The following is a 26,174-nucleotide window of genomic DNA, read 5'->3' as shown; positions in this document are numbered from 1 at the left end:
GTAATACCAGCACTTTGGGAGGCTGAGGCAGGCAGATCACCTGAGGTCAGTAGTTCAAGACCAGCCTGGCCAACACGGTGAAACCCTGTCTCTACTAAAAATACAAAAATTAGCCGGGTGTGGGGACATGCGCCTGTCATCCCAGCTACTCAAGAGGCTGAGGCAGGAGAATCGCTTGAACCTGGGAGACAGAGGTTGCAGTGAGCTGAGATCACACCACTGAACTCCAGCCTGAGTGACAGAGTGAGACTCCATCTCAAAAAAAAAAAAAAAAAGTCATCCTAATGGGTATGAAGTGGTATCTCATTATGGTTTTGATTTGGATTTCTCTAATGACTAATGACATTGGGTATCTTGTCATAAACCCATTAGTCATTTGCGTATTTTCTTTGGAGAAATGTCTATCCAAGTCTTTTGACCATTTCTGAATTGCAGTTTTGTGTTTTTGTTGTTGACTTACACTTCTTTATATATTCTGAATATTAAATCCTTATCAAATATATGATTTGCAAATATTTTAATTCCATTTTGTGAGCTGTCTTTTCAATGCTCTTAATAGTGATACAGGAAAGGCAAGCCCCAAAACTGGGGCTTAGCCCTAGATGGTTCTTGGCTTTGCCCAGTGTATTTGTTGCTGATAAAGACATACCCAAGACTGGGCAATTTACAAAGGAAAGAGGTTTAATGGAGGATTCACAGTTCCACATGGCTGGGGAAGCCTCACAATCATGATAGAAGGCAAGGAAGAGCAAGTCACATCTTAGGTGGATGGTGGCAGGCAAACACAGAGAGCTTGTGCAGGGGGGTTCCTCTTTTTTTTTTTTTTGAAATGGAGTCTCGCTCTGTTGCCCAGGCTGCAGTGCGGTGGCGCGATCTCAGCTCATTGCAAGCTATGCCTCCTGGGTTCACACCATTCTCCTGCCTCAGCCTCCCCAGTAGCTGGGACTACAGGCAGCCCCACCACGCCCGGCTAATTTTTGTATTTTTAGTAGAGACGGGGTTTCACCATGTTAGCCAGGATGGTCTCGATCTCCTGACCTCGTGATCTGCCCGCCTCTGCCTCCCAAAGTGTTGGGATTACAGGCGTGAGCCACCATGCCTGGCCTGGGAGCTCCTCTTTTTAAAACCATCAGATCTCATGAGACTTGTTCACTACTATGAGAACAGCACAAGAAAGACCTGCCCCCATGATTCAGTTACTTCCCACTGGGTTCCTCCCATGACATGTGAGAATTGTGGGAGTTACAATTCAAGAAGAGATTTGGGTGGGGACACAGCCAAACCATATCACCCAGGAAAGAATTCAAGGACGAGCTGGTGATGTTCAACAGCAACTGTTATTGAAGCAGTGATGTATAGTAGCAGCAGGGTACTGCTCCTTGCAGAGCAGGGCTACCCCCTAGGCAGCGTGCCCAGAGTAGCAGCTCAGAGGTAGTTCTTCAGTTAAACTTTTACCGACTTCTAACTATATGAAAATTAAGAGGCGGTTTATGGAGCCATTTCTAGGATGAGGGTGGTAACTTCTGGGTTGTTGGGTCATCGCCATGGGAAGGGTCAGTAACATTGGAGTGTTGCCTTGGTAATGGTAAACTGAAACGGCACACTAGTGGGTGTGTCTTATGGAAAGCTGCTCTGCTTCTGCCCCAGATCTGTTTTAGCTAGTCCTCAATTTGGTCCAGTGTCTGAGCCCTGCTTCTGGAGTCAAGCCCCATCTCCTACCTCGCTAGTATCCTTTAATGTACAAAAGTTTGTAATCTTAATAAATTCTATTTTGTTGTTGTTGCCTGGGCTTTTAATGTCGTATTAAGAAATACAAGGTCATGTAGATTTTCCTCTATGTTTTCTTCTAAGAATTTCATAGTTTTAGCTTTTAAAATTTAGGTCTTTGATTCATTTTGAGTTAATTTTTGTATATGGTGTATGGTAAGGATCCAAATGCGTTCTTTGGTGTGTGAATATTCAGTTTTCCCAGCATCATTCATTGAAAAGATCATTCTTTTCCTTTGAATGGTCTTGGCACCCTTATTGAAAATCAACTGACTATAGATCTGAAAGCTTATTTCTGGATTCTCATTTCTGTTCTATTCTATTGATATACATGCACACACATACATATTTTTGTGTGAGTACCACATTGCTTTGATTACTGTACTGTAGCTCTGTATCAAATCTTGATATGGAATTTCAAGGAATCAGAGCAGTCAACTTTTTTTTTTTAAAAAAAGATTGTTTTGGCTATTCTGATTCCTTGAAATTCTGTATTTTAGGATGAGTTTTTCCATTTTGGCAAAAAATCCAATTGGGATTTTGATAGGGATTGCACTGACTCTGTGTGTTGCTTTGGGTAGTATTGCCATCTTAACAACATCAAGTCTTCCAATCTGTGAACAACATTGTTCCATTTATTTTTAAGGACCTTATTAACACCTTAGGAGGTAATTCTTAAAAATGGGACTGCCTTCAGAACTCCAAGACGTGAATCCATCCATAATGGTCAAATTTGAGGTCGATAGGGAAGACCTGTGTTTCGAATACATAGCACAGAATGATCTCAAAAATACCACAGTGGGTTAATTTGGTAGAGCCCATCCAGTGTCCCTCAATTTGTAGGAAGCCAAATTAGAAGAACAAAGGCTGTTTCTGAGCCTTTGGCCAGCTCATCCTTCTGTACTCCTAGTGAGTAGCGAATGCACAGTACGTGGAAACACTCAAGTGCTTAAAGATGCCCTGGTTACGTGGATCAAGATTCAGAACGGACCTCCCTTCCCTAATCACATTACAGTGGCTTTCACTGTACTTAACCATATTCTAAGACTTTTCTACTTCCTGCTTAGGCTAATTTAATTCTCTCTAATACCACAAGATGGCAGCAAGAGCAGAGCCACCCTGAGCCAAGAGTGCAGGAGTAGAAGAAAAAGTCAGGCACAAAGAGAAAAGGAGGGAGATGGGGGGAGGAGATGGAGAGAGAGAGGAGGAGGAGGCGTGAGCAGGACAGACGCCACCCTGTGGACTTGCATGCTTGGCGGGCCCAGGTTACTGACCACGGGTGTGCAACCACCCTGCGCAGGGGGGTTATCATGCTTGAAGTAAGATAACACACGAAACTGTTTGAAACCAGGATTTTCCTTTAATAGTGAGCATGGAGGAAGCAGGGGAAATTAGGGACAGCAAAGAACTTCTCCGTCTTCCTCCCTATGTCCACTGATGGAAAGCTATTTTACATGACAACATGCTCAACAATTGCAATCTCCTGTCAAAGAAACGCCCCCTGCCTTAGAAATGTTAGAATCTTAGAAACGTTCCCTATGAAATGGACAAAAGTGTTCCATAGAGAGAGCTCTAGTGCACAGCAAGTATGTAACAATGAACCAGCAAAACCCACTGGATCACTGAGATAAGTGGCTATGGAGATAGAGTAGAAGCCAAAAGAGAATTGAATTCAAGGGTAGATTGCGAGACCTAGGTTCAAGTCCTAGTCCAGCCCAGCCACCGACTTGCTGACCTTGGCAAGTGGTTCCAAGTCTCTAGACATCAGTTTGCTTTACTGTAAAATGAGGATTGGATCAGCCAGGCGCAGTTGCTCATGCCTGTAATTCCAACACTTTGGGAGGCCTAGGTGGGTGGATCACTTGAGTTCAGGAGTTTGAGACTGGCCTGGCCAACACAGCAAAACCCTGTCTCCACTAAAAATACAAAAAACGAGCCAGGTGTGCTGGCTGCATACCTGTAGCCCCAGCTACCTGGGAGGCTGAGACATGAGAATTGCTTGAACCTGGGAGGTAGAGGCTGCAGTGAGCTGAGATCACACCACTGCACTTGAGCTAAAAAAAAAAAAGGCTGGGTTCAGTGGCCCATGCTGGTAATCCCAGCACTTTGGGAGGCCAAGGTGGGTAGATTACCTGAGCTCAGGAGTTTGAGACCAGCCTGGCCAACATGGCAAAACCCTGTTTCTACTAAATGTATAAAAATTAGCTGGATGTGGTAGCAAGCACCTGTAATCCCAGAGACTTGGGAGGCTGAGGCATGAGAATTTCTTGAACCTGGGAGTTGGAGGCTGTAGTGAACTGAGACCATGCCACTGCACTCTAGCCTGGGCAACAGAGTGAGACTGTCTCAAAAAAAAAAGATTGGATTGAATGGTCTATCCTTCTTCAATCCCTCTAGAAGATCCAGATTTAAGGACGAAGATATTAAAAGTGAGGAGTTTTAGCAAGTCCCACCAGCCACCAAGTAGGAAAGAACAGAAGGGGCCCCCTGTAGAATGGCATGAGAATGTCTCACAGCCCACAGACTCAGGTGTGCTAGACGTAACACGTGTCTTTGCTTTCTTTGAATCAGCCTAGTTTTGTTTCCAGGCTCCCATCCATGTAGAGTGGAAAATTCCACCTTGGTGGTTTTTGGGGCTTTCTTGCCTGGTGAAGGGATCTCCTGCAGTGCAAAGGAGGGGCTGAGTCCCTGGTCACTGGCTATCTCTGAACTTGGGCTCCACTGAAATGTCCACTGTTCCAATCATATGGCACCTGGGTGGTCCTCAACTGTTTCTTTTTACTGCCTGGGGAATGGGCCTCTTTGTTCAGGCTGGAATTCCTTGTTTAGGGGCACATCTCTATGGGGGTGCCATGCTGTTAATCCTTCCCAGGGCACTGCCTCAGAGCACTGGTCCTTGTATCTCAGGACCCCCAAACTCTGCCCATCCCCCTACCTATCTCAAGTCACTCTTGATACCCAGACAAGTTTTGCCAACTACTCAGTGTTAAACATTACTAGCTGGAAAGATCTTTTATAATTTTTTTTTTGAGACAGGGTTTTGCTCTGTCATCTGAGCTAGAGTATAGTGGTGTGATCATAGCTCATGGCAGCCTTGACTTCCCAGGCTCGAACAGTTCTCCCACCTCAGCCTCCCAAGTATCTGGGACTACAGCAGTGCACAACCATGCTCAGCTAATTTTTCAATTTTTTGTAGAGATGGGATCTTGCTCAGTTGCCCAGGCTGATCTTGAACTCCTGGCCTCAAGTGATCCTCCTATCTTGGCCTCCCAAAGTGCTGGCACTACAGGTGTGAGCCACTGTATTTTTTTTTTTTTAATCCATGGTAGCACTGAAGTTTTCATAGTTTTACAGAAGTCGGTTTTGGGAGGCAAGGAGGGTGAGTGGTTTGCACAAGTGGTTCAAAGCTCAGAAAGTTTAAGCCCTTGACCCTGGGGCTCCTCTCAACTCTCTGAGCCCCTGCATGATGATGGATGGAGGCACCGTTGTCTTCTCATTGTGATCAGAGAGAGTGCCTTTCCCCTTCACCCCTTCTCACTGCGTTTGCTCATCCTGCCCACCAAGCCCAGAGCAGTTAACAATTTTATTACATTCAGTGTTGTCTTCTTTTTGATTAGGCTATTACAATGAAAGATAAGATTGCATTCATTTTCCTATTGCATCATTACTGTATAAAGGGAAATTTTAATAGTGGTTTAAAATACTTTTAGGGATTACTATAGAATTCTCTTCTTCTGTACTTAACATTTTAGCACTGGGAGGGAACTTAGTTATCCTGCTAATGTAACACACTCATTTTAGAAACTAGAACGTGGAGGCCAAGAAGGTATAAGTTCAAGAGAACTATTGTACAACATGGTGACCGTAGTTAATAACAATGTATTGTATATTTGAAAATTGCTCAGAGAGTAGATTTTAAGTGTTCTCACCACACACACAAAAAATATGTGCACCACATATTCAGTCTGTCCTTATACTGCTATAAAGAACTACTTGAGACTGGGTAATTTATGAAGGAAAGAGGTTTAATTGTCTCACAGTTCTGCAGGCTGTATAGGAAGCATGGCTGGGAGGCCTTAGGAAATGTACAATCATGGCAGAAGGCGAAGGGGGAGCAAGCACGTCTTTCCATGGTGGAGCAGGGGACAGATAGTGAAGGGGGATGTGCTACACACTTTCAAACAACCAGATCTCATGAGAACTCATTCACTGTCATGAGAACTCATTCACTGTCACGAGAACAGCAAGGGGAAATCCTCCCCCAGGACCCAATCCCCTTCCACCAGGTCCCTCCCCCAACATTAGGAATTATAACTGGACGTGAGATTTGGGTGGGGATACACAGCCAAACCGTATCAGTATATATGGTAATGCTCATGTTAAATAGTTTGATTTAGATTTCCACGATGTATACATATTTGAAAACATCATGGTGTACATCATAAATATATACAATTTGTCTTTGCCAGTTAAAAAAATGGAGGCCAAGTTTCTTCATGGCAGAGTGGGGACAGAATTCCTGTCTGCACCCAATCACTTTCTTGATTATTGAGGCTCATCAGATGAAAAGTTCTTCAGCTCCGATGACCATATTGGCTGTTCTGCTGAATTGTGTTAGTCTAAAGCTTGATTTCCTGGGAGGTACTAATGTTCTCCCCCCTCGGAGAGGAGAGGCTATGCAGCATTTGAGGGCAGGCTCCTTACTTCCTTCTCAGGAATGGCCTTATGTGGTGGCAAGAAGTAGTCTGGTTTGGGCTGGGTGCAGTGGCTCCCACCTGTAATCCCAGCACTTTGGGAGGCTGAGGTGGGTGGATCACTTGAGGTGAGGAGTTAGAGACCAGCCTGGCCAACATGGTGAAACCCTGTCTCCACTAAAAATACAAAAATTAGTCAGGCGTGGTGGTGCACGCCTGTAATCCCAGCTGCTCGGGAGGCTGAGGTGGGAAGATCGCTTGAATCTGGGAGGTGGAAGTTGTGTGAGCCAAGATCACACCACTGCACTCCAAACCTGAGCGACAGAGTAAGAATCCAGTTCCAAAAAATTAATTAATTAATTAAAAAAATAAAAAAGAAGTAATCTGGTTTTGGCAGATGCCTCATTTCTCTTGGTAGTATTTCTGTGTATGAGTGGTCCAAACAGTGTGTTTAGGTTAACTGAGGATAAGAAGTCTTTGGGGGCCCCTGGCCAGAAATCAGCCCCAGCTTTGGCAGTGGAATTGGTTATGTGGTGGACTGGAGCATTCTTGACAGAAACAAGCATGGTTGTGTCTAACTTGACTGACCAAGATGAGACAGCCAGAGGTTCGGACACTCTCTGGAGTCAGTAGAAAGGTAGGAGGCGGGACTGGTTGCTGGAGGCAGGCTCTGACTCTGGACCAGATTGAAGGCTAGCTGAAACAGGGAAGAGGCAAAAGCACCTTTCCGTAAGACATGCCCACCTGTGCCATTGCAGTCTACAATTGCCACGGTAACACTTGGAAGTTACCATCCCTTTCTGAGGCAATGACCCCAAAACCCAGAAGTTACCCCTCTTTTTCTAAAAATTTCTGCATAACCTGCCCCTTAATTTGCATATAATTGAAAATGGGCATAAACATGACTGCAGAACTGCCCCTGAGTTGCTACTCTGGGCGTAGCGCCTGTGAGGTAGCCTTACTCTGCAAGGAGCAGGACCTCTGCTGCTGCTGTGCACTGCTGCTTCAATAAAAGTTGCTAATACCACTAGCTAGCCCTCGAATTCTTTCCTGTGTGAAGCCAAGAACCCTCCTGGGCTAAGCCCCAATTTTGGGGCTCACCTGTCCTGCATCAATAGGACATTAGTCTCATCTTTGGGAATGCCAAGGAACCAGGTGTTTAAGTCAGTGAACATTTCCGTTCCTGTCTTCTGGTGTTCCTTAAGAGACTTCCATGATAGGATACTTAGGTTTTCTTTTTTTCTTTTTCTTTTTTTTTTTTTTGAGACAAAGTCTGGCTCTGTCATCCAAGCTGGAGTGCAGCGGCACGATCTCGGCTCACTGCAACCTCCACCTCCTGGGTTCACACCATTCTCCTGCCTCAGCCTCCCGAGTAGCTGGGACTACAGGCACCCACCACCACACCTGGCTAATTTTTTGTATTTTTAGTAGAAATGGGATTTCACCGTGTTTGCCAGGATGGTCTCGATCTCATGATCTGCCCGCCTTGGCCTCCCAAAGTGCTGGGATTACAGGCGTGAGTCACCGCACCCGGCCAGGACATTTAGTTTTTTCTGGAATCCATGTGCAAGATTCCTTACTGGGAAGAGACAGACTTGGAAGGTAGCAGTGGGTTTGCGTTCTTCCCACTGCATGCCATCTATCTGCACCAAATAGGGATTAGGGGTCTCCTATTCCAGGTGGAGAAGAAGGAAGGAAGGTAGCAGAGCAGAACAGTGTCCCTTGGTATCAGATAGAACTGAGTTTGAGACTTAGTTCTCCTATTTTCTGGCTCTGTGGCCTTGGCAAATTCCTTCTGCTCTGAGCTCAGCCTGCTCATCAGTAATGATAATAACATTAGTGACTATTAGTGAACACTTACTAGGTGCTGGGCACTATGCCATGTGCTTTGCATATCTGTTAATTAACTTTCACGACAATCCCTGGAAGTCAGTTCTTATACTTTTTTTTTTTTTTTTTAAGAGATAGAATCTTGCTCTGTCATCCAGGCTGGAGTGCAGTAGCACAATCACAGCTCACCGCAGCCTTGAAGTCCTGGGCTCAAGCAATCCTCCTGCCTCAGCCTCCTGAGTAGCTGGAACTACAGATGCGTGCCACCACATTTGGCTAATTTTTTTGTAGACAAGGGAGTCTCATCTCACTATATTGCTCAGGTTGGTCTCAAACTCCTGACCTCAACAATCCTCTGACATCAGTTTGCCAAAGTTCTGGGATTACAGGTGCAAACCAAAATGACTGGCCAATTCTTATAATTCTTATCTTACTGTATTAGTTTCCTGGGGCTGCCATAACAAAATATCACAGACTGGGTGGTTTAAAGAGTGGAAATCTATTTTCTCGAAGTTCTGGAAGCTGGAAGTCCAAGGTCAAGGTGCTAGCAGGATTGGTTTTTCCTGAGGCCTCTCTCCTTGGCTTGCAGATGGCCACCTTCTTCCTGCATCCTCACACTTCCTGTGTTCTGTGTACATGTACCCCTGGCATTGCATCCTTTTCTTATAAGGACACTGGTCTTATTGTATTGATGTCATGACTTCCCCTTTCTCATGACCTCCTTTACCATCACTACTTAATGAATCACGTGAACCTGGGAGGTTGCAGTGAACTGAGATCATGCCACTGCATTCCAGCCTGGGCAACAGAGCAAGACTCTGTCTTAAAAAAAAAAAAAAGTACTGGGGATTAGGGCTTTTACATATGATTTTGGTGGGGGGGGAGGGGCGGACACAATTCAGTTCATAACATTTAACAGAAAGGAAAGCCAGGCTAGTGAGGTACAGTACCTTGCCCAAGCCCACTCAGTAAGTGGCAGCGCTGGGATTTAGATTTGGAGGCCATTTAAGTTTAAACTAATTAAAATTAAATACAATTTAAAATTCATTTTCTCAGGCATACATCTCATGTGCTCAGTAGCCAATGTGGTTGTTGGGTACAGAGTTGGACATTGTAGATCTGGAACATTCTCATCATTGCAGAAAGTCCTGTTGGACAGCCCTGCTTCAGAGTCTATGCCCGTGGCCCCTGTGAGCTCTGCTCTGGGGGTATGAAACTCAGGGAGCTGTTGTGAGGACTAAAGGAGCTAATGTCTCCTAGGTGTCCAGCACACACAGAGAGCTTGGGAAATGGTAACTGCTTGTGGTATTATTTTTAAGCGTCAAACAGAGAGGGACTTCTGGAATGCTGGAACAGTGGGGATTACAGACACCATTAAATTTCACCTAGTAAGACTCAACTTGGTCATTGTACTCAAGGAAGCACATCACAACTAGGCGTGTTTTGGATGAATGAACCTAGTCAAATATCTGGCTTTTTTTTTTTTTTCAGTTAGCATTTTGAGACAGGAGGCAAATAACATTATTATAGTTTACTGGATATTCCAAGTTCCTTCTGCTGATCAATCTCCTTGGACGTCAGTGACTAAATACATGAATACAAGGTCGTTCTGCAGTGGGCAGGTCTATGTAAACCTACCCCCAAAAGTTGGAAGAAGCTGAGAGGCCAAAGAAAGAGGCTGGGAAATCAAGTTTCTTAGGAAAAAATACTTAATAGTGTCTTACAAACCGAAGCCATGACTGTGTCTTGGGCAGTGGGAAGACCAGATGGTGGATCCCCACGCTATTATGACTGCCCAGTGGGTTCTCCTGCCCACTGCCTAGATAGAGTCGATTTATCAAGACAGGGGAATTGCAATAAAGAGTTTAATACTCATAGAGACAGTTAAATGGGAAACTGGAGTTTTATTATTACTCAAATCAGCTTCCCTGAAAATTCAGAGGCTGAGGGTTTAAGCCGGGCATGGTGGCTCACGCCTGTAATCCCAGCACTTTGGGAGGCCGAGGTGGATGGATCACGAGGTCAGGAGTTCGAGAGCAGCCTGACCAACATGGTGAAACCCCGTCTCTACTAAAAACAATAAAATAAAAAAATTAGCTGAGTATGGTTGTACATGCCTGTAATCCCAGCTGCTTAGGAGGCTGAGGCAGGAGAATTGCTTGAACCCAGGAGGTAGAGGTTGCAGTGAGCCAAGATTGTGCCACTGCACTCCAGCCTGGGCAACAGAGTGAGACTCTGTCTCAAAAAAAAAAAAAAGATAGTTTGGCAGACAGAGGATAGGAAATGAGGAATGCTGATCGGTGGGTTCGGGGCTGAAATCACAGGGAGTTGAAGCTGTCTTCCTGTACCACGTCAGTTTCTGGGTGGGAGCCATAAGGCCAGATGAAGCAGTTTACTGGTCTGGGTGGGACCAACTGATCCATCAGAATTCAGTGGCTGAAAAATATCTCGAACACCAGTGCGAGGTCTTACAATAGTAATATTATCCTTAGGCACAACTGGGGAGGTTAGGAATCTTGTGGCCTCTGGCTGCACGACTCCTGAGATACAATTTCTAATCTTGTGGTTAATGTGTTGGTTTTACAAAGGTGGTTTGAGTTCTAAGCAAGGAGGGAGTTTCTTTTGGGAAGGAAGTCTTATCACCTTTGTTTTAAAGCTAAACTCTAAACGAAATTCCTCCCCAAAGTTAGTTCAGCCTACACCCAGGAGTGAACAAGGAAGCTTGGAAGTTAAAGGCGAGATGGAGTTGGTTAGGTCAGATCTCTTCACTGTCATAATTTTCTCACTATTAGAATTTTTGCAAAGGCAGTTTCACCATTACTCCCAGACCCAGGGCTTGTATACCATAGGGAAAGAGTGATTCAGAGGGGATGCTTAGGGCACTTGACATAGAAAACGTCGAGGTGATTTGACCTGAGAGTAAGATTTATAGCAAGTACTGGCTCTTCCACAAGGAACAATAGATAAGCTGGAAATTTTAGGGGCCCTCTTGGAACTGGGGTTAACCAGAAGCCCATATGGTGGATTAGTGTCTGAGATGGAGCTGCTTTGGCCTCCACAAAGATGTATTTCATTTCTACTTTCAAGAAACTTACAATCTAGAGCAAATGCACCATGGCATATGAGATAGTTTGGATGTGTGTCCCCACTCAAATCTCACATTGAAATGTAATCTCCGGTGTTGGAGGTGGGGCCTGGTGGGCAGTGATTGGATCATAGAGGTGGATTTCTCATGAATGGTTTGGCACCACTCCCCTTAGTACTGCCCTCACAGTAGTGCATGGGTTCTCATGCAATCTGGTTGTTGAAAAGTATGTAGCACCTCCTGCCCTCACTCTCTTGCTCCTGCTTTCGCCATGTGATGTGTCTGTTCACCCTTTGCCTTCTGCCATGGTTGGAAGCTTCCCGAGGCCTCCCCAGAAGCAGATGTTGCCATGCTTCTTGTACAGCTTGCAGAACTGTGAGCCAATTAAGCATCTTTTCCTTATAAATTACCCAGTCTCAAGTATTTATTTATAGCAATGTGAGAATGGACCAAAACACCATATCATGCAACACTTTAATACTTTAGCAACCAGCAAAGTTATACAACTGTCAGTTCTTGTTCTCATTCTAGCTCTATCTCAGCATGGGTTACCTGCAGACTGATGAACTTCCCTTCAATAACCATTGAGATGTCAGTTGATTTATTGGTAGATCCAAAATTCTCTTCCTACAGAACAACATAGTCTTCAGAAATAATCATGGCAATAGTCTTTGTTAATATGTCCAAAGCCAAGATGCCAGATTTCCCTAGAGTACACATCACTCAGAAGATTAAGAAAGACTTAAAGGAGGTGGTATTTGCCATGATGCTTGAAATATGGGAATGTGGCTGCTAAGATACGGGGTAAAGATATTCCAGGTAAAGAGGAAGCATGAGTCAGTCCCTGTGTGTGTGTGTATGAACGACACATTCCATAGCAGGATAACAGTTCAATTGGCTGGAGTTTTCTTCCATGAAGACCCTGGTGCAGGAATGAGTGGTGGATGTATGAGTGACACAAAAGAAGGTTCAGAGCCGTGCGCGGTGGCCCACACCTGTAATTCCAGCATTTTGGGAGGCCGAGGCAGGTGGATCACCCGAGGTCAGGAGTTCGAGACCAGCCTGGCCAACATGATGAACCCCTGTCTCTACTAAAAATGCAAAAGTTAGCTGGGGCTGGTGGCAAGCACCTGTAATCCCAGCTACTCAGGAGGCTGAGACAGGAGAATCGCTTGAACCTGGGAGGCAGAGGTTGCAGTGAGCCAAGATTGCACCACTGCACTCTGGTGTGGGTGACAGAACAAGACTCTGCTGAAAAAAAAAGAAAAAAGAGAAGGTTCAAAACCATGCCCAATACAAAAGGAATTAGGTGTATGATAAAGCTAGCACCTCTTACCTGTGAGAAAGTGGTAAGATGTTAAGGTAACTGGCCTTAGCAATAAAATAAAGCTGAATTTCCGTGTGATTTCTTACACTAAAATATTCTGGACAAAGCCATGAAAAAAATTCTCAGATAAAAAATGAAAATGTAAAAACTAAAACAAACGAAGTCCCAGAGGTGGAGAGCTTTCTAACAATGACATAAAACTCAAAGGAAAAAAATCACACAATTTAATGACTGGAATGTATAAACAAAGCACCAGAGGAAAATGCCTGCAGCACTAGTGAAAAAGGCTGGATTATTTAGTATGGAAAGAGCTTGCACAAATCTAGGTAAAAGGAGACCAACCTAGAGAGGTGGACAAAGGACACGGGCAGGTGGTATTAGAAAGATAAATGCAAATAGGCAGTGACTCTCTGAAAAGCATGCTAGACACAGATCTTAGAGGTAATGAAGAAAATGTAAAATTTTAACTTTTCTTGTGTGAAATATGGCAAACATACATAAAAGTACAGAAACACAAGTGGACAGATTAGCAAATGCTAAAAATGTGCTTAAAAGAACCACCTTACCCTACCTGCTCCGCGACCACTGTCCAGTAATCAGCATCTGATTTCTATCACCAGAAAGTAGTTTGCTTATTCTTGAACTTCATGTGAATGGAATTGTGCTGCCTGCACTCATTTGTGTCTGGCTTCCTGTACTCAATGTTAAGCCTGCAAAACTCATTTATGTTGTTCCATGTTATTGGTATTTGTTCCTCCTCTTTTGCTAGGTAGTATTCCATTGCATGTCTCCGCCACAATTTATTTCTCTGTTCCTCTGTTGTTGAAACATTTGGGTCGTTTCTAGTTTTTGGTCGTTATGAATAGAGTTCCTATGAACATGTGAAGGCAAATTTTTAAAAAATATTGTATTAATTACCCAGTCTCAGGTATTCTTATATACTCTTGTATTGCTCTAAAGGAATACCTGAGACTGGGTAATTAATAAAGAAAAAAGGTTTAATTGGCTCATGGTTCCGCAGGCTTTACAGGAAACATAGTAGCTTTTGCTTCTGGGGAGACCTCAGAAAGCTTCCAATCGTGGTGGGAGGCAAAGGGGAGTGAGATGCCTCACATGGTGGCAGCAGGAGCAAGACAGGGGAGGTGCTAAACACTCTTAAACAACCAGATCTCTCAAGAACTCACTCACTCTCTCAAGAAGAGCACCAAAGGGATGGTGCTAACCATTCGTGAGAAACACCTGCGTGATCTAATCACCTCCCACCAGGCCCTACCTCCGACACTGGGATTACCATTCGACATGAGATTTGGGCGGGGACACCGAGCCGAGCCATATCAGATATATACTTTCATTGGGTATTTACATTAGGAATGGGTCCTTATAAGAGGGAAGCAGTGGGGCTGGGAGGGAGGGTGGTCAAAGCCAGAGGTATAAGGAGAAAGTAATGAGACCACGGAGGCAGAGATTGTAGCAATTGCAGCTGTAAGCTGAGGAATGCAGGCGGCCTCTAGAAGGTGGAAGAGGCAGAGAATGGATCTCCCTTAGAGCCTCTAGAAGGAAGCAGCTCTATTGATACCTTGGTTTCACTGCAAATAGGCAGTGGATCTCCGAAAAGCATGCTAGACACAAATCTTAGAGGTACTGAAGGCCGAGGAGGCCCATTTCAGACTTCTGAACTCCAGAACTGTAATAGAATATATACGTATTTGTGTTGTTTTAAGCCACTAAGTTTCTGGTAATTTGTTACAGCTGCCATAGGAAAGAATCAAATTCCAGCTTGGATCAAATTCCAGACTCTTATAAGCTCTGCAGCCTTGAATCAGTTCTGCAACTGCCAAGTCCCTTTCCCCCTCTGTAAAATGTGAATCTATCAAGAGTATGTCAGAAGCATCAAATGTCAGTGTTCAGAAGTTGGCATTTAATCAGTAGGTGTTGAATGATGTAGTTCTGTCTCTTTTTTTCTGACATGAGCATTGTGTTTGCAGGAGAAAAACTGCTCAGTGAAGGAAGAGGCAGGGCATGGAGGAACAAGAATGGGATGAATTTTATCTTACTCATTTCCTGGAGGAATTTTGACAAAGCAGAGATGAAGGCGAGTCCTCATTCCTAATTCACCAGGAAGCTGTTAGCCCAGCAACTGGGCGTGACTGTTCCTGCCCAGTGTACTGTGGGTGGCAGCTGCGTCCCTGGAGCCCCACATCCCCAGAGCTCCAGGTATATTGTGGCTGCATTTATATTTTTTTTTTTGTAAATTTTTTGCTTTTTTCTTTTCTTTTTTTTTTTTTTTTGAGATGGAGTCTTGCTCTGTTGTCCAGGCTGCAGGCTGCAGTGCAGTGGCACAATCTTGGCTCACTGCAAACTCCACCTCCTGGGTGCAAGTGATTCTCCCACCTCAGCCTCTGGATTACCTGGGATTATAGGTGCCCGCCACCACGCCTGGATAATTTTTGTATTTTTAGTAGAGACGGGGTTTTGCCATGTTGGCCAGGCTGGTCTTGAACTCCTGACCTCAGGCGATCCACCTGCCTCAGCCTCCCAAAGTGCTGAGATTACAGGCATGAGTCACCATGCCCAGTCATTTTGTTGTAAATTTTTTCTAAGGTACTTTTGTTGTAGCATATTGTGGCTTCAGGCCTCCTGGCCCTGGGATTGTGGAGTGGGCTGCCATTTTCTTCCTCTTCCTCTCCAGGGCACAGAGACTGTCTAGATGGGGGAGGAAGAAAGGGGAGAGGAGAAACAGGTGGGACTTTGGAGGTCTTTGAAGAGAGTTTGACACAGGTTGGGGCAATTGAAACCCCAGGTCTCAGTCGTTGGAGCTGTTCTTTTCCTTTCTTTATTTTTCAGAGACAGGGTCTTGCTCTGTTGCCCAGGTTGGAGTGCAGTGGGTTGATCAGAGCTCACTGCAGCCTTGAGCTCCTGACCTCAAGCAATCCTCCTGCCTCAGCCTCCCAAAGCACTGGGATTATAGGTGTAAGCCACTGCCCAGCCCAGGCCCGTTCTTCTCTGTTTACACTCACTTTCTAGGTTCTTTCTCCAGTGTCATGGTTTAAATACCAACTGTTTGCCAATGCCCAGTGATAGGGCTTGGCTCTGTGTTACCATCCAAATCTCACTTTGAACTGTAATAATCCGCACGTGTCAAAGGCTGGACCAGGTGGAGATAATGGAATCATGGGGCTGGTTTTTCCCACGCTGTTCTCCTGATAGTGAGTGAGTTCTCATGAGACCTGATTTTCTTTTTTTTTTCTGGAATCTTGCTCTGTTGCTAGGCTGGAGTGCAGTGGTGCGATGTCAGCTCATTGCAACCTCCGCCTCCTGGGTTCGACTGATTCTCCTACCTCTGCCTCCCGAGTAGCTGGGATTACAGGTGCACACCACCATGCCCAGCTAATTTTTGTATTTTTAGTAGAGACAGGGTTTCACCATGTTGGCCAGGATGGTCTCGATCTCTTGACCTCATGATCTGCCTGCCTTGGCCTCCCAAAGTAGTAGGATTATAGGCATGAGCCACTGCGCCTGGCCTGACCTGATGGTTTTATAAGGGGCTTCCTCCTCTGGTCGGCACTCATTCTCTCACCTACCGCCCTGTGAAGAGGTGCCTTCTGCCATGGTTGCAAGTTTCCTGAGACCTCCCCAGCTATGCAGAACTGTGAGTCAATTAAACTGCTTTTCTTTATAAATAGCCCAGTCTCAGATATGTCTCTAATAGCAGCATGAGAACAGGGTAATACACCCAGTGTGGTAGACTGAATAATTACTTCCTCAAAATGTCCATGTCCTAATCCCCAGAACCTGTGAATATGTTACCTTATATGGCATAAAGGACTTTGCAGATATGATTAAGTTAAGAATTTAGCAGAGGGTTTGATGTAATCCCAAGGGTCCTTATACGAGGGAGACAAGAGATAAGTGTCAATAGTAGGAGAAGCAATGAGGAAATCAAGAGGTTAGGGTGATGCCAGGAAGGGGTCGTAAACCAAGCAATGTGGGTGATTGCTCTGAGCCCTGCCAGGCTGGAATCACGGTGACAGCTGGGCTGCCTTCCTTTCTGGAGGCTCTGGGGAGACCCTGCTTCCAGACTCACTCTTGTGGGCAGGATTCTGTTCCATGTGGTTGCAGGGCGGAGGGCCCTATCTGCATGCTGGATGTTGGCTGGGGCTGTTCTTAGCTTCTGAAGGATGCCATGTTTCCTGATCCATGGCTCCCTTCATCTTCAAACCGGTGACAGAAGCTCAGGTCTCTCTCCTGCCTCTTCTCCAGTGAATGTCACTACCTTCAGCTAGGAAAGGGCCTCTGTTTCTAAGGACTCAGGTGATTAGTAGGTTGGTGCAAAAGTAATTGCATCAAAATAACCGATAATAGATTGGGCCCACCTGCATAATCTAGGAGCGTCACTCCATCTCAAGATCCATGACCTTAGTCACATCTGCAAAGCCCCTTTGCTGCGTAAGATAACATACGCACAGGTTCTGGGGATTAGGATATGGACATCTTTGGGGGGCTATTCCTCTGCTCTCCTGTACTCCTTGCCTCCCATGGGTTTAGTGGCATTTTCTCTCCTGCTATCAGAAGGAATTGAGCTTTGAGCTCATAGTGGTCACCTGCTGGCCACCCCATTCTTCCATTATCCTAGCCATCATCCTGGCCAAATCCTCCTTTGAGATGGAGTCTCGATCTATCACCCCAGGCTGGAGTGCAGTGGTGCCATCTTGGCTCACTGCAACCTCTGCCTCCTGGGTTCAAGCAATTCTCGTGCCTCAGCCTCCCAGGTAGCTGGGATTACAGGCATGCCACTAGGCCTGACTAATTTTTTTTTGTATTTTTAGTAGAGACGGGGTTTCACCATGTTGCCCAGGTTGGTCTTGAACTTCTGGCCTCAGGTGATCCACCCACCTCAGCCTCCCAAAGTGCTGGGATTACAGGCGTGAGCCACTGTGCCTGGCCAAAGGCCTTTCTTTTTTTTTTCTGAATAGCAAATAGTTTATTGGTAAGTACATGGTTTCAATGGGAGTAATAAATTCACATGAACACGAGACAATAATCAAGTCAAAAGAATAAATGCTTACCAATCATCAGAAAATCTGTGGCCATTAGGACTGGCACGCAAAAACTCAAAATCACTCAGAGGCCAAATCTTAAAGAAGACTTGTTCTCTTATTAGTCCATACGGAATAGGTCCATAGTACCTGGAATCTGGAATCTGTAGAATTCTGTAGATTATCACCTTCTAACCAAACATGACCCACTGGCACATTTTTAAAGAAATCTGATGGACTAGTGGTGAGGATTTGGTCTCCTTCCGATTACTCTTTTACAAATACTTGATTTTGGATCATTTGGGCTTTTTGCAATCACAATGTCACCTCTTTGGATACCACAAAAATGTACACTAAGATTTTCTGCAAAGACAATATCTGAATTTTGAATGGTAGGCTCCACTGATGGTCCAGAACACATGACAACACCACTAACATATTCAAAAGCACTATACAGCCATACTGAATAGCACAGCCAAGTCGAAAGGTTTTCCCCAGAACACCACAAAACGTAGTTCTATGTAGACTCTGCCTCCATCGGCCTCGGGCCCTAAAGAACCCTGAAGACCCTCAACCAGGACACAGGTGCACCAAGGCCTTTTTATCTTGCTCTTTCAACTGTGGAATCTTTTCCCTTCTGGCCAGGGCTTCAGTTAAGCCCTTTGTGAGCCTTTTTCTCCTGGCTGAGCCTTGGCAAAGGATCTTATTTCGTAAGCATCCCTGCCCGCAAACTGAGCTTTTCTCCTTTTCCTGCTGATAACTCCCTGCCCCGCCAGTTGGAGCCCCACATCCCCATTCCCTCAGGAACATGACGAGTTCCCCTCTGCAATTCCCAGCCTGGCCTTACAACCAAGGGACAGTGGCTTGGATATGGCACCTCTTTGAGGAACTCCATCCGAGATGAGCATGCCAGACATTGTTGCTTGGATGGGACCCTCTTGGGTAGGCTGAGTTGCTGGGATCCTCGTATCCTGCTCTCCTTGCCAGATTCTTCCCTCCAGGTCTACAGAGCACTCCAGTGCACCCAGCCCAACTCACATAGGGCAGTACAAGGCAAAGGAGAGCTTCCTTCCTCACCTTTCCCCATCTAAGGATTATCCCAGGTACTGGTGCCAGTGAATGGAACCGAGGAGTGATAGCATCTTACCTACTGTGATCTGACTAAATTCAGCTGGAGGAGCCTCGGGTCAGAGCAGCCAAAGCTCTCCAGCATGCAGGCTCCTTTTATCCACAACCTCTCCCCACTGGTGACCTTATTTGTGGTCGGCCGCTCAAATTCTTCCTAAACTGCCCCTTTGGCCATTGGCCACTTGCCATGAGTAGTCCTGCGTCTAGTCATTGCTTCCTTCCTTTGATGTAAGTGGGGACCTGGTTGCTAGGGTAACTGGGGTGGAACTATAGGTCTGGGGTCTTGACCTTGAACTCTGCTTAACTGGATTCTTGTTAGGTTCTTGGCTCGTTTCTCTTTTGTGGTTAGGAGAATGCACACCCTTCCACATTTCTGTCCTGGTTTCTTCATATTTTGTTGTTCTCTTTCTTTGAAGTCTGTCTGGCCTAGACATTTTCTCTGGAATTTGCTAACTTAATGGCTTATGTTTCTCGTAGCCAATGTTGCTCCCAAATTAAAAAAATCGATTTGGCAAGAACACATAATGGATTGTGCTCTGTGCTCTGTACTGTCTCATGCCTGGAGGCCACCATGTTTGGCTGTTCCTCCTGCTTGTCTCATGCCTGGAGGCCACCATGTTTGGCTGTTCCTCCTGCTAACACTGAGATTAAACTGTGGATTTGGTACCAGGAACGGTGGCTCATGCCTGTAATCCCAGCACTTTGGGAGGCTGAGGTGAGAGGATTGCTTGAGATCAGGAGTTTGAGACCAGTCTGGCAACATGGTGAAACTCCATCTCTACAAACAAATTTTAAAAATTAGCTAGGTGTTGTGGTGTGCACCTATGGTCCCAGCTACACAGGAGGCTGAGGTGGGAGGATCATTTGAGTCTGGGAGATTGAGGCTGCAGTGAGCTGTGATTGTGCTACTGTACTCCAGCCTGGGTAACAGAGTGAGACCCTGTCTCAACATTAAAAATAAAAAAATAAAAATAAACCTTGTGGATTTGGGAGGTGACATCTCCCCACCCCATTACAGCCTTCCCCATCATTTCATCTAATGGTTTCATCCATTGACAATCTCTGCCTAAATCATTTATTTCATCATAGGTTGCAAAATTAAAGCCGTCCTCATAGGGTTAAAGTGAATTCTGGACAGAAATATTATTGTAATTAAGCATTAATCATGCTGTGCTTTGGACCGCTTCCTTGTAACTGAATGTCAGGAACACTAGATACTGACCATTTACATCCCCATTGTTCCTATAGGATCTCTGACATTAGAATCATAAGGCTTTTGGCCAGGCATGGTGGCTCACACCTGTAATCCTAGCATTTTGGGAAGCTGATGCAGGCAGATCACCTGAGCTCAGGAGTTCAAGACCAGCCTGAGTAACATGGTGAAATCCAGTCTCTACAAAAAAGTACAAAAATTAGCTGGGTGTGGTGGTATGTTCCTGTAGTCCTAGCACTCAGAAGGCTGGGCAGGAGGATCACTTGAGCCTGGGAGATGGAGATGGAGGTTGCAGTGAGCCAAGATCACACTGCTGCACTCCAGCCTGGGTGACACAGCTAGACCCTGCCAAAATCACAAGGCTTCTGTTTAAGAATTGCTTAAGATGTTCTTCTGATCCTGAGTTCCAACAGAACAGCTGATGGCAACCAGTTTGAAGACCCCAACAGAGGCACTGAGTCAGCAGTACTATGAGAACACAGTCTCTTCCTCTCCCTATCCCGTGACTTCACACTGCACTCTTCAACCAATCAACGATCTCCACACTTTCGCCCACTCCCAAACCCTTAAAAATCCTAGCCCCCAACTCTTCAGGGAGGCAGATTTGAGGTTTCCCCCTGTCTGTGCATTTGGCAGCCCTACAATTAAACCTCTTTGTCTGTTGCAACCTGGTGTCTCAGTCAATTGACTTGCTGTGTGCGTTGGGCAAGAAACCTATTACGGCTACAAAATGATGATGTTTCTAATTTGTCATCTTTTAAACACATATTAAATGGAATTCTTCCATAAAAAAAGAATAAAATTTCCTCATCAGTTATGGCTGCTCTTTTAATACTGAAATACAATTTGTATAAGAAAGGCTGGGTTTAATTATTGCCTATTCAGGGCCATTTGTTGCCAATTTTCTGAGAAAGGGTTGGTGCCCTAGCTACTTCCAGTAGTGACCCATGACTGCATGTTTCTCGATTACTGTGAACTTTTTATTCTCTTTGCTCTTAATGAATTTAAATGTCTACTGAGTGCTGAGAAGACATTGATGAGAAAGACTGAAATGGTCCCGTTCTGTCTTTGTGTGGCTTTGAGCAGCTCACCTTGTTCTTTATGGTGTTTCTCATCATATACATCTCACTTGGCACGTGTTGTAAACTGCCCTTCATTTTTCTTTTCTTTTCTTTCTTTCTTTCTTTTTGTTTTTGTTTTTTTTTTTGAGATGGAGTCTCGCTTTGTTGCCCAGGCTGGAGTACAGCAGTGAGGTCTTGGCTCACTGCAACCTCCGCCTCCCAGGCTCAAGTAATTCTCCTGCCTCAGCCTCCTAGGTAGCTGGGATTACAGGCACCCGCCACCAAGCCCAGCTAATTTTTTGTAGTTTTAGTAGAGGTGGAGTTTCATCATGCAGGCCAGGCTGGTCTCGAACTCCTGATCTCAAGTGATCTGCCTGCCTCGGCCTCCCAAAGTATTGGGATTACTGGTATGAGCCACCAAGCCCGGCCCTTCATTTTTCTTTAAGGGATTTAGGGCTATGTGTTCCAGTTCCTCCAGCCAAGCCCCATGGGGATGGGGGCAGCGTCTTACAGTTTCCTCTTCCTTGTTTCCTGCCTATGTATCTAGTGCAAGTTTGGGTATCCAGAAGGCCCCGGTAATAGTTGTAGATTGAGTAGATGTGTACTTAAAGTGGTCATTCTTTCATCAAGTGTTTTTTATTATTTAAAACACTTTCTAAAAATTTTTCTTGCTTTTTCTTCTCATGCTTGTTTCCTGTATTCCTCCATTTTTTGACATCTTCATATATACTTCTTTTGCGTGCATCCTGGACAAGAGTAGTGGTGCATTCTAACACCTAATCTGTGACACCAGCTGACTGTCCTGCAATTTAAGTCAAGTCTGGCACTGACTACCTGGAATTTGTGTAGATTCCACAATTTAAAGAGCAAAGTCCTCACCAAGTCCACGCTTCTTTCAGACTCCAGCCATACATGGGGTCCCCAGGCTACCTACACCTCTGTGTGACTTGGTTACAAACTTGGGAGTTTCCATGATTTTCCTTCAGTTTTGATAATTTACAGAATGACTCACAGAACTCAGGAAAATGCTGTACTTACAATCACCATTTTATTATAAAGAATACAAATGAAGAGCCAGATAAAGTGATATGTATGGTAGCAAGCACTGGAAGGGTCCAGAGCTCAGGAGCCTTCATGCCTGTGGAATCAGGATGCTCTACCTTCCTAGTACGTTGGAATGTTCACCAACCAGGAAGCTCCCCAAGCCTCACTGTCCAGAGTTTTTATTGGGGTTTCTTTACATAGACATCATTGCTTAAATCATTGGCCATGTTAAAATTGAACTCAATTTCCAGCCCCATCACCTCCTTGGAGATCAGGGATGGGATGGGGCTGAGAATTCCAATGCTCTAATCACGTGCTTGGTCTTTCTGGCTTGGTCAATTCCTCCCTTGAAACTAAGGGCCCGCCATGGGTAACTTTGTTAGCATAAACCCAGGGATGGGTGAAAAGGGCTTGTTATGAGTGCAAAAGACACTCCTATCAGGAAACAGTAGAATTTTTGAAGCTGTGTGCTAGGAACTAGGCACAAAAGCCAGACACATTCTTTATTATACCACAACTGGTATATGCAGCAGTGATAAAACTTTGAGTGTATGTGAGGTTAAAGCACCTAGACCTTCAAGTATCTTTAAAGCTAAAGCCCAAAGAAAAAGTCTTTTGATTTGGCAAGAGGATACTCCTGGGTTGGGGAAGAAAGGCAGGCTCAGAAGGAAAAGACAACAGCCTCATATATATATGGCAACAGTTATAATCTGAGCCTTTGGAGAGCTTGAAGGTCTAATGAAAGGATTGACTGGCTGCTGGCATAGAAGACCTCTGTGCCAGCAGGGGCAGGAAGGGTTTTGTATACAGAGGAAACAGACAGGACGTGGATGAGTTGGAAGCTCCGAGAGCAAGATCACAGAGTTATGAGAACCAAGGGGTAAGTAAAGGGCTTTGCTTTGAAGACACAAAGGATTCCTTTTTCAGACTAGAAGGAAAAAGGAGGAGCTAATTGGAAAAATGCAAGAAAAAATACAAGTTGACGGAAATATCATGCACACAAAGGGGATGAGAGCAACTATTTTTAAAGGCAGGCAGCCTGCAGAGAGGGAGTTCAGCAAGGCAAGACTTTATGAAAGGGTTTGCAGTCTTGATTGATTTCAAGGAGTCCAAGAAGCAAGGGAAGGAGGAGTAGGGACCATCAAGGGAAGAATGGATGTTAGTGACTCTTTCTCATGGTGAGCCGAGTCTTTGAAAGTGATTGCCAGATGACCTCTAGAAGTTTCTTCTAGAGTTATTATTCAGGATTCTATGGCTTCTGGATGAGAACATCTCATTGACAATAGGATGGATCCTAGCTCCACAACTTCCTAGTGTCTGCATTGTCTAAAAAGAAAATCATATACGTGGGAGAGCAATGTCTCCTAACAGTTACAACCATTGCTTAAAAGAGTTAGGGAGAAAAAAGGGGGCACCTGTATCTGGGAAGGTAACTATTGCCAGAGACAATTTTTTGGTACTTATTTATAATGCAGATCTTAATAATTAGAGCTAACTCCATGGTTGGCTTGGCCACCTCTTCCCTACATTCCACCCAGGGTTGGGGTGTAGGGTTCCTCTACTGCAAGGGTTCTCACTTAGGGCAGAAGACAAATGGTAAAGTCTCAAGACACTTTTAATTGTCACAACTGGGTAGTGTCTAGTGGGTAGAGGCCAGAGATGCTGCCAACATCCTACAATGCACAGGACAGCCTTCAAACAAAGAGTAGCACTAAATGTGAGGAAGTATCAAAGTTGGGAAATCCTGCTTTAAAGAAAATACCTGGAGGAAGGATATCCTGGCAGAATATACCAGGTATATCTTGGTAGGTAGGGAGGGCTTTCGAGAGGTGTGGCAGACATCCTTGGGTGGCCAGTGCAACCCACGTCCACAGTCATCTTTGTAGCCACCTTCAAGTTATAGGTAACCACATGACATTTCTGAGCAATGAAATGGAAGATAATTTGCTGGATGAAGCTTCTAATAAAATCACTGTGTTCTTGACCTTTGAGTATCTTTTCCTTCTTCCTTCCTGGAAAGTGAACTTGCCATCTGGAGGTACAGTGGCTGCTTTCAGGGCCATGAGTACTCAAATCAACAGCTAAAAAGGGTGGAGCCAAAAGCCAAAGGCAGAAAGATCTGTGAACCCATGGCAGTGTTTGACAATGTCTGAAGATTTTGGTTGTTGCTGGAGAGGAAGGCTAGTGGTATCTACTGGGTAGAGATTAGAGATGCTGCTTAGCACCCTACAGTGCATGAATCCGGGATTACCTGCCTGAGGATCACTTGTAGTGGGGGCTTAGGGAGCTGACCAGTTGTTTAAGCTCCTGTGAGCTGGGTTTCCTGTTATTTGTGGCTGAGTTAATTTCAAGTTGCTACAGTAGGAGAAGTTCTTTGATTCAAGCCTGTTACAGGGCTATTTCCAGACAACGCCTCATTTAGATGACTTTTACCGGCACTTTCCAGGGTGATATTGGGTTTCCAGTCCCATCCTTGAAGCAGAGAGAGTATGACCATTCCTTTGCTTCTTTTGCCAGAAGATGCCAACACCAACGGTCCCCTCCACCCACGTCGCCAGTGGGTTCAGCTGGGTCCAAGATTACAGGCCTGAATAAGAGGTTAGAAGGCATTAGGAGATTCCAAAAACCAGTGACTTCAGAATTTGGGGTCCATCCTATAATACTTTCAGCCATAAGGCAATGCGTTCTTATAGCTTAGATGTCAGCAACTCAAATTTACTAATAGGGTTCAAAGTAACTTCCTAGAGGCCACGTGCAGTGGCTTATGCCTGTAATCCCAGCACTTTGGGAAGTTGAAGTGGGAGGATCACTTGAGCGCCAGGAGTTCGAGGACATCCTGGCCAACATGGAGAAACCCCATCTCTACTAAAAACACAAAAATTAGCTGGGCGTGGTGGTGTGCACCTGTAGTCACAGCTACTTAGAAGGCTGAGGCAGGAGAATCAGCTTGAATCCGGAAGGCAGAGGTTGCAGTGAGCCGAGATTGTGCCACTGCACTCCAGCCTGGGTGATAGAGTGAGGCTCTGTCTTCAAAAACAAAAACCAAAACCAAAGTAACTTCCTAGAATTACATCGTATTTGCCAAAAGTGTTTTGAAAGCTGTTAATTGCTATACTTATGAAGGCATAATGAAGGCATAATCTAAATTTCTCCTCCTTGCTATGTCAGCTAAAATATGATACATAATTTAATCAAATATAATGTTGCCAAGAACCCAGGGTAGGCACCCCAGCGGGGGTCTCCTTCTCTCTTACTTCTCCTCTATTCTTTTTCAGTGCTCCTTTATTTTCTCTTTCCTTTCCTCTGGTTTCCATTGTTTTTGTCCCTTGCTGGTGGCCCTAAGCAGATGGATACGATTTCTTACTATTCTTTTTTTTTTTTTTTTTTTTTTTGAGATGGAGTCTCGCTTTGTTGCCCAGGCTGGAGTACAGCAGTGAGGTCTTGGCTCACTGCAACCTCCGCCTCCCAGGCTCAAGTAATTCTCCTGCCTCAGCCTCCTAGGTAGCTGGGATTACAGGCACCCGCCACCAAGCCCAGCTAATTTTTTGTAGTTTTAGTAGAGGTGGAGTTTCATCATGCAGGCCAGGCTGGTCTCGAACTCCTGATCTCAAGTGATCTGCCTGCCTCGGCCTCCCAAAGTATTGGGATTACTGGTATGAGCCACCAAGCCCGGCCCTTCATTTTTCTTTAAGGGATTTAGGGCTATGTGTTCCAGTTCCTCCAGCCAAGCCCCATGGGGATGGGGGCAGCGTCTTACAGTTTCCTCTTCCTTGTTTCCTGCCTATGTATCTAGTGCAAGTTTGGGTATCCAGAAGGCCCCGGTAATAGTTGTAGATTGAGTAGATGTGTACTTAAAGTGGTCATTCTTTCATCAAGTGTTTTTTATTATTTAAAACACTTTCTAAAAATTTTTCTTGCTTTTTCTTCTCATGCTTGTTTCCTGTATTCCTCCATTTTTTGACATCTTCATATATACTTCTTTTGCGTGC

The 26,174-nt window shown here is 45.0% G+C and overlaps 1 protein-coding gene and 1 pseudogene across 1 annotated transcript in view; both read right to left on the bottom strand.

Annotated features, from left to right (window-relative positions):
* Window positions 1-17,765: 17,765 nt before the first annotated feature.
* Window positions 17,766-18,656, bottom strand: LOC105502318 (annotated as a pseudogene).
* Window positions 18,657-22,167: 3,511 nt separating this feature from the next.
* OAS2 (2'-5'-oligoadenylate synthetase 2, 69/71kDa) overlaps window positions 22,168-26,174 on the bottom strand; it is a 33,714-nt gene continuing 29,707 nt past the window's right edge. The window contains exons 10-11 of the mRNA XM_011928676.1: window positions 24,619-24,772; window positions 22,168-23,511 (exon numbers count right to left, since the gene is read on the bottom strand). Coding sequence (XP_011784066.1) covers window positions 23,401-23,511; window positions 24,619-24,772 — 265 coding nt within the window. The 3' untranslated portion in view covers window positions 22,168-23,400. The remainder of the gene's footprint in view (window positions 23,512-24,618; window positions 24,773-26,174) is intronic.

Source organism: Colobus angolensis, unplaced genomic scaffold (genome assembly GCF_000951035.1).
Source record: "Colobus angolensis palliatus isolate OR3802 unplaced genomic scaffold, Cang.pa_1.0 Scaffold79, whole genome shotgun sequence".
Lineage (NCBI taxonomy): Eukaryota > Metazoa > Chordata > Mammalia > Primates > Cercopithecidae > Colobus > Colobus angolensis.
The sequence above is the reverse complement of the archived record's forward strand: the minus strand, read 5'-3'. Positions and strand labels throughout refer to the sequence as shown.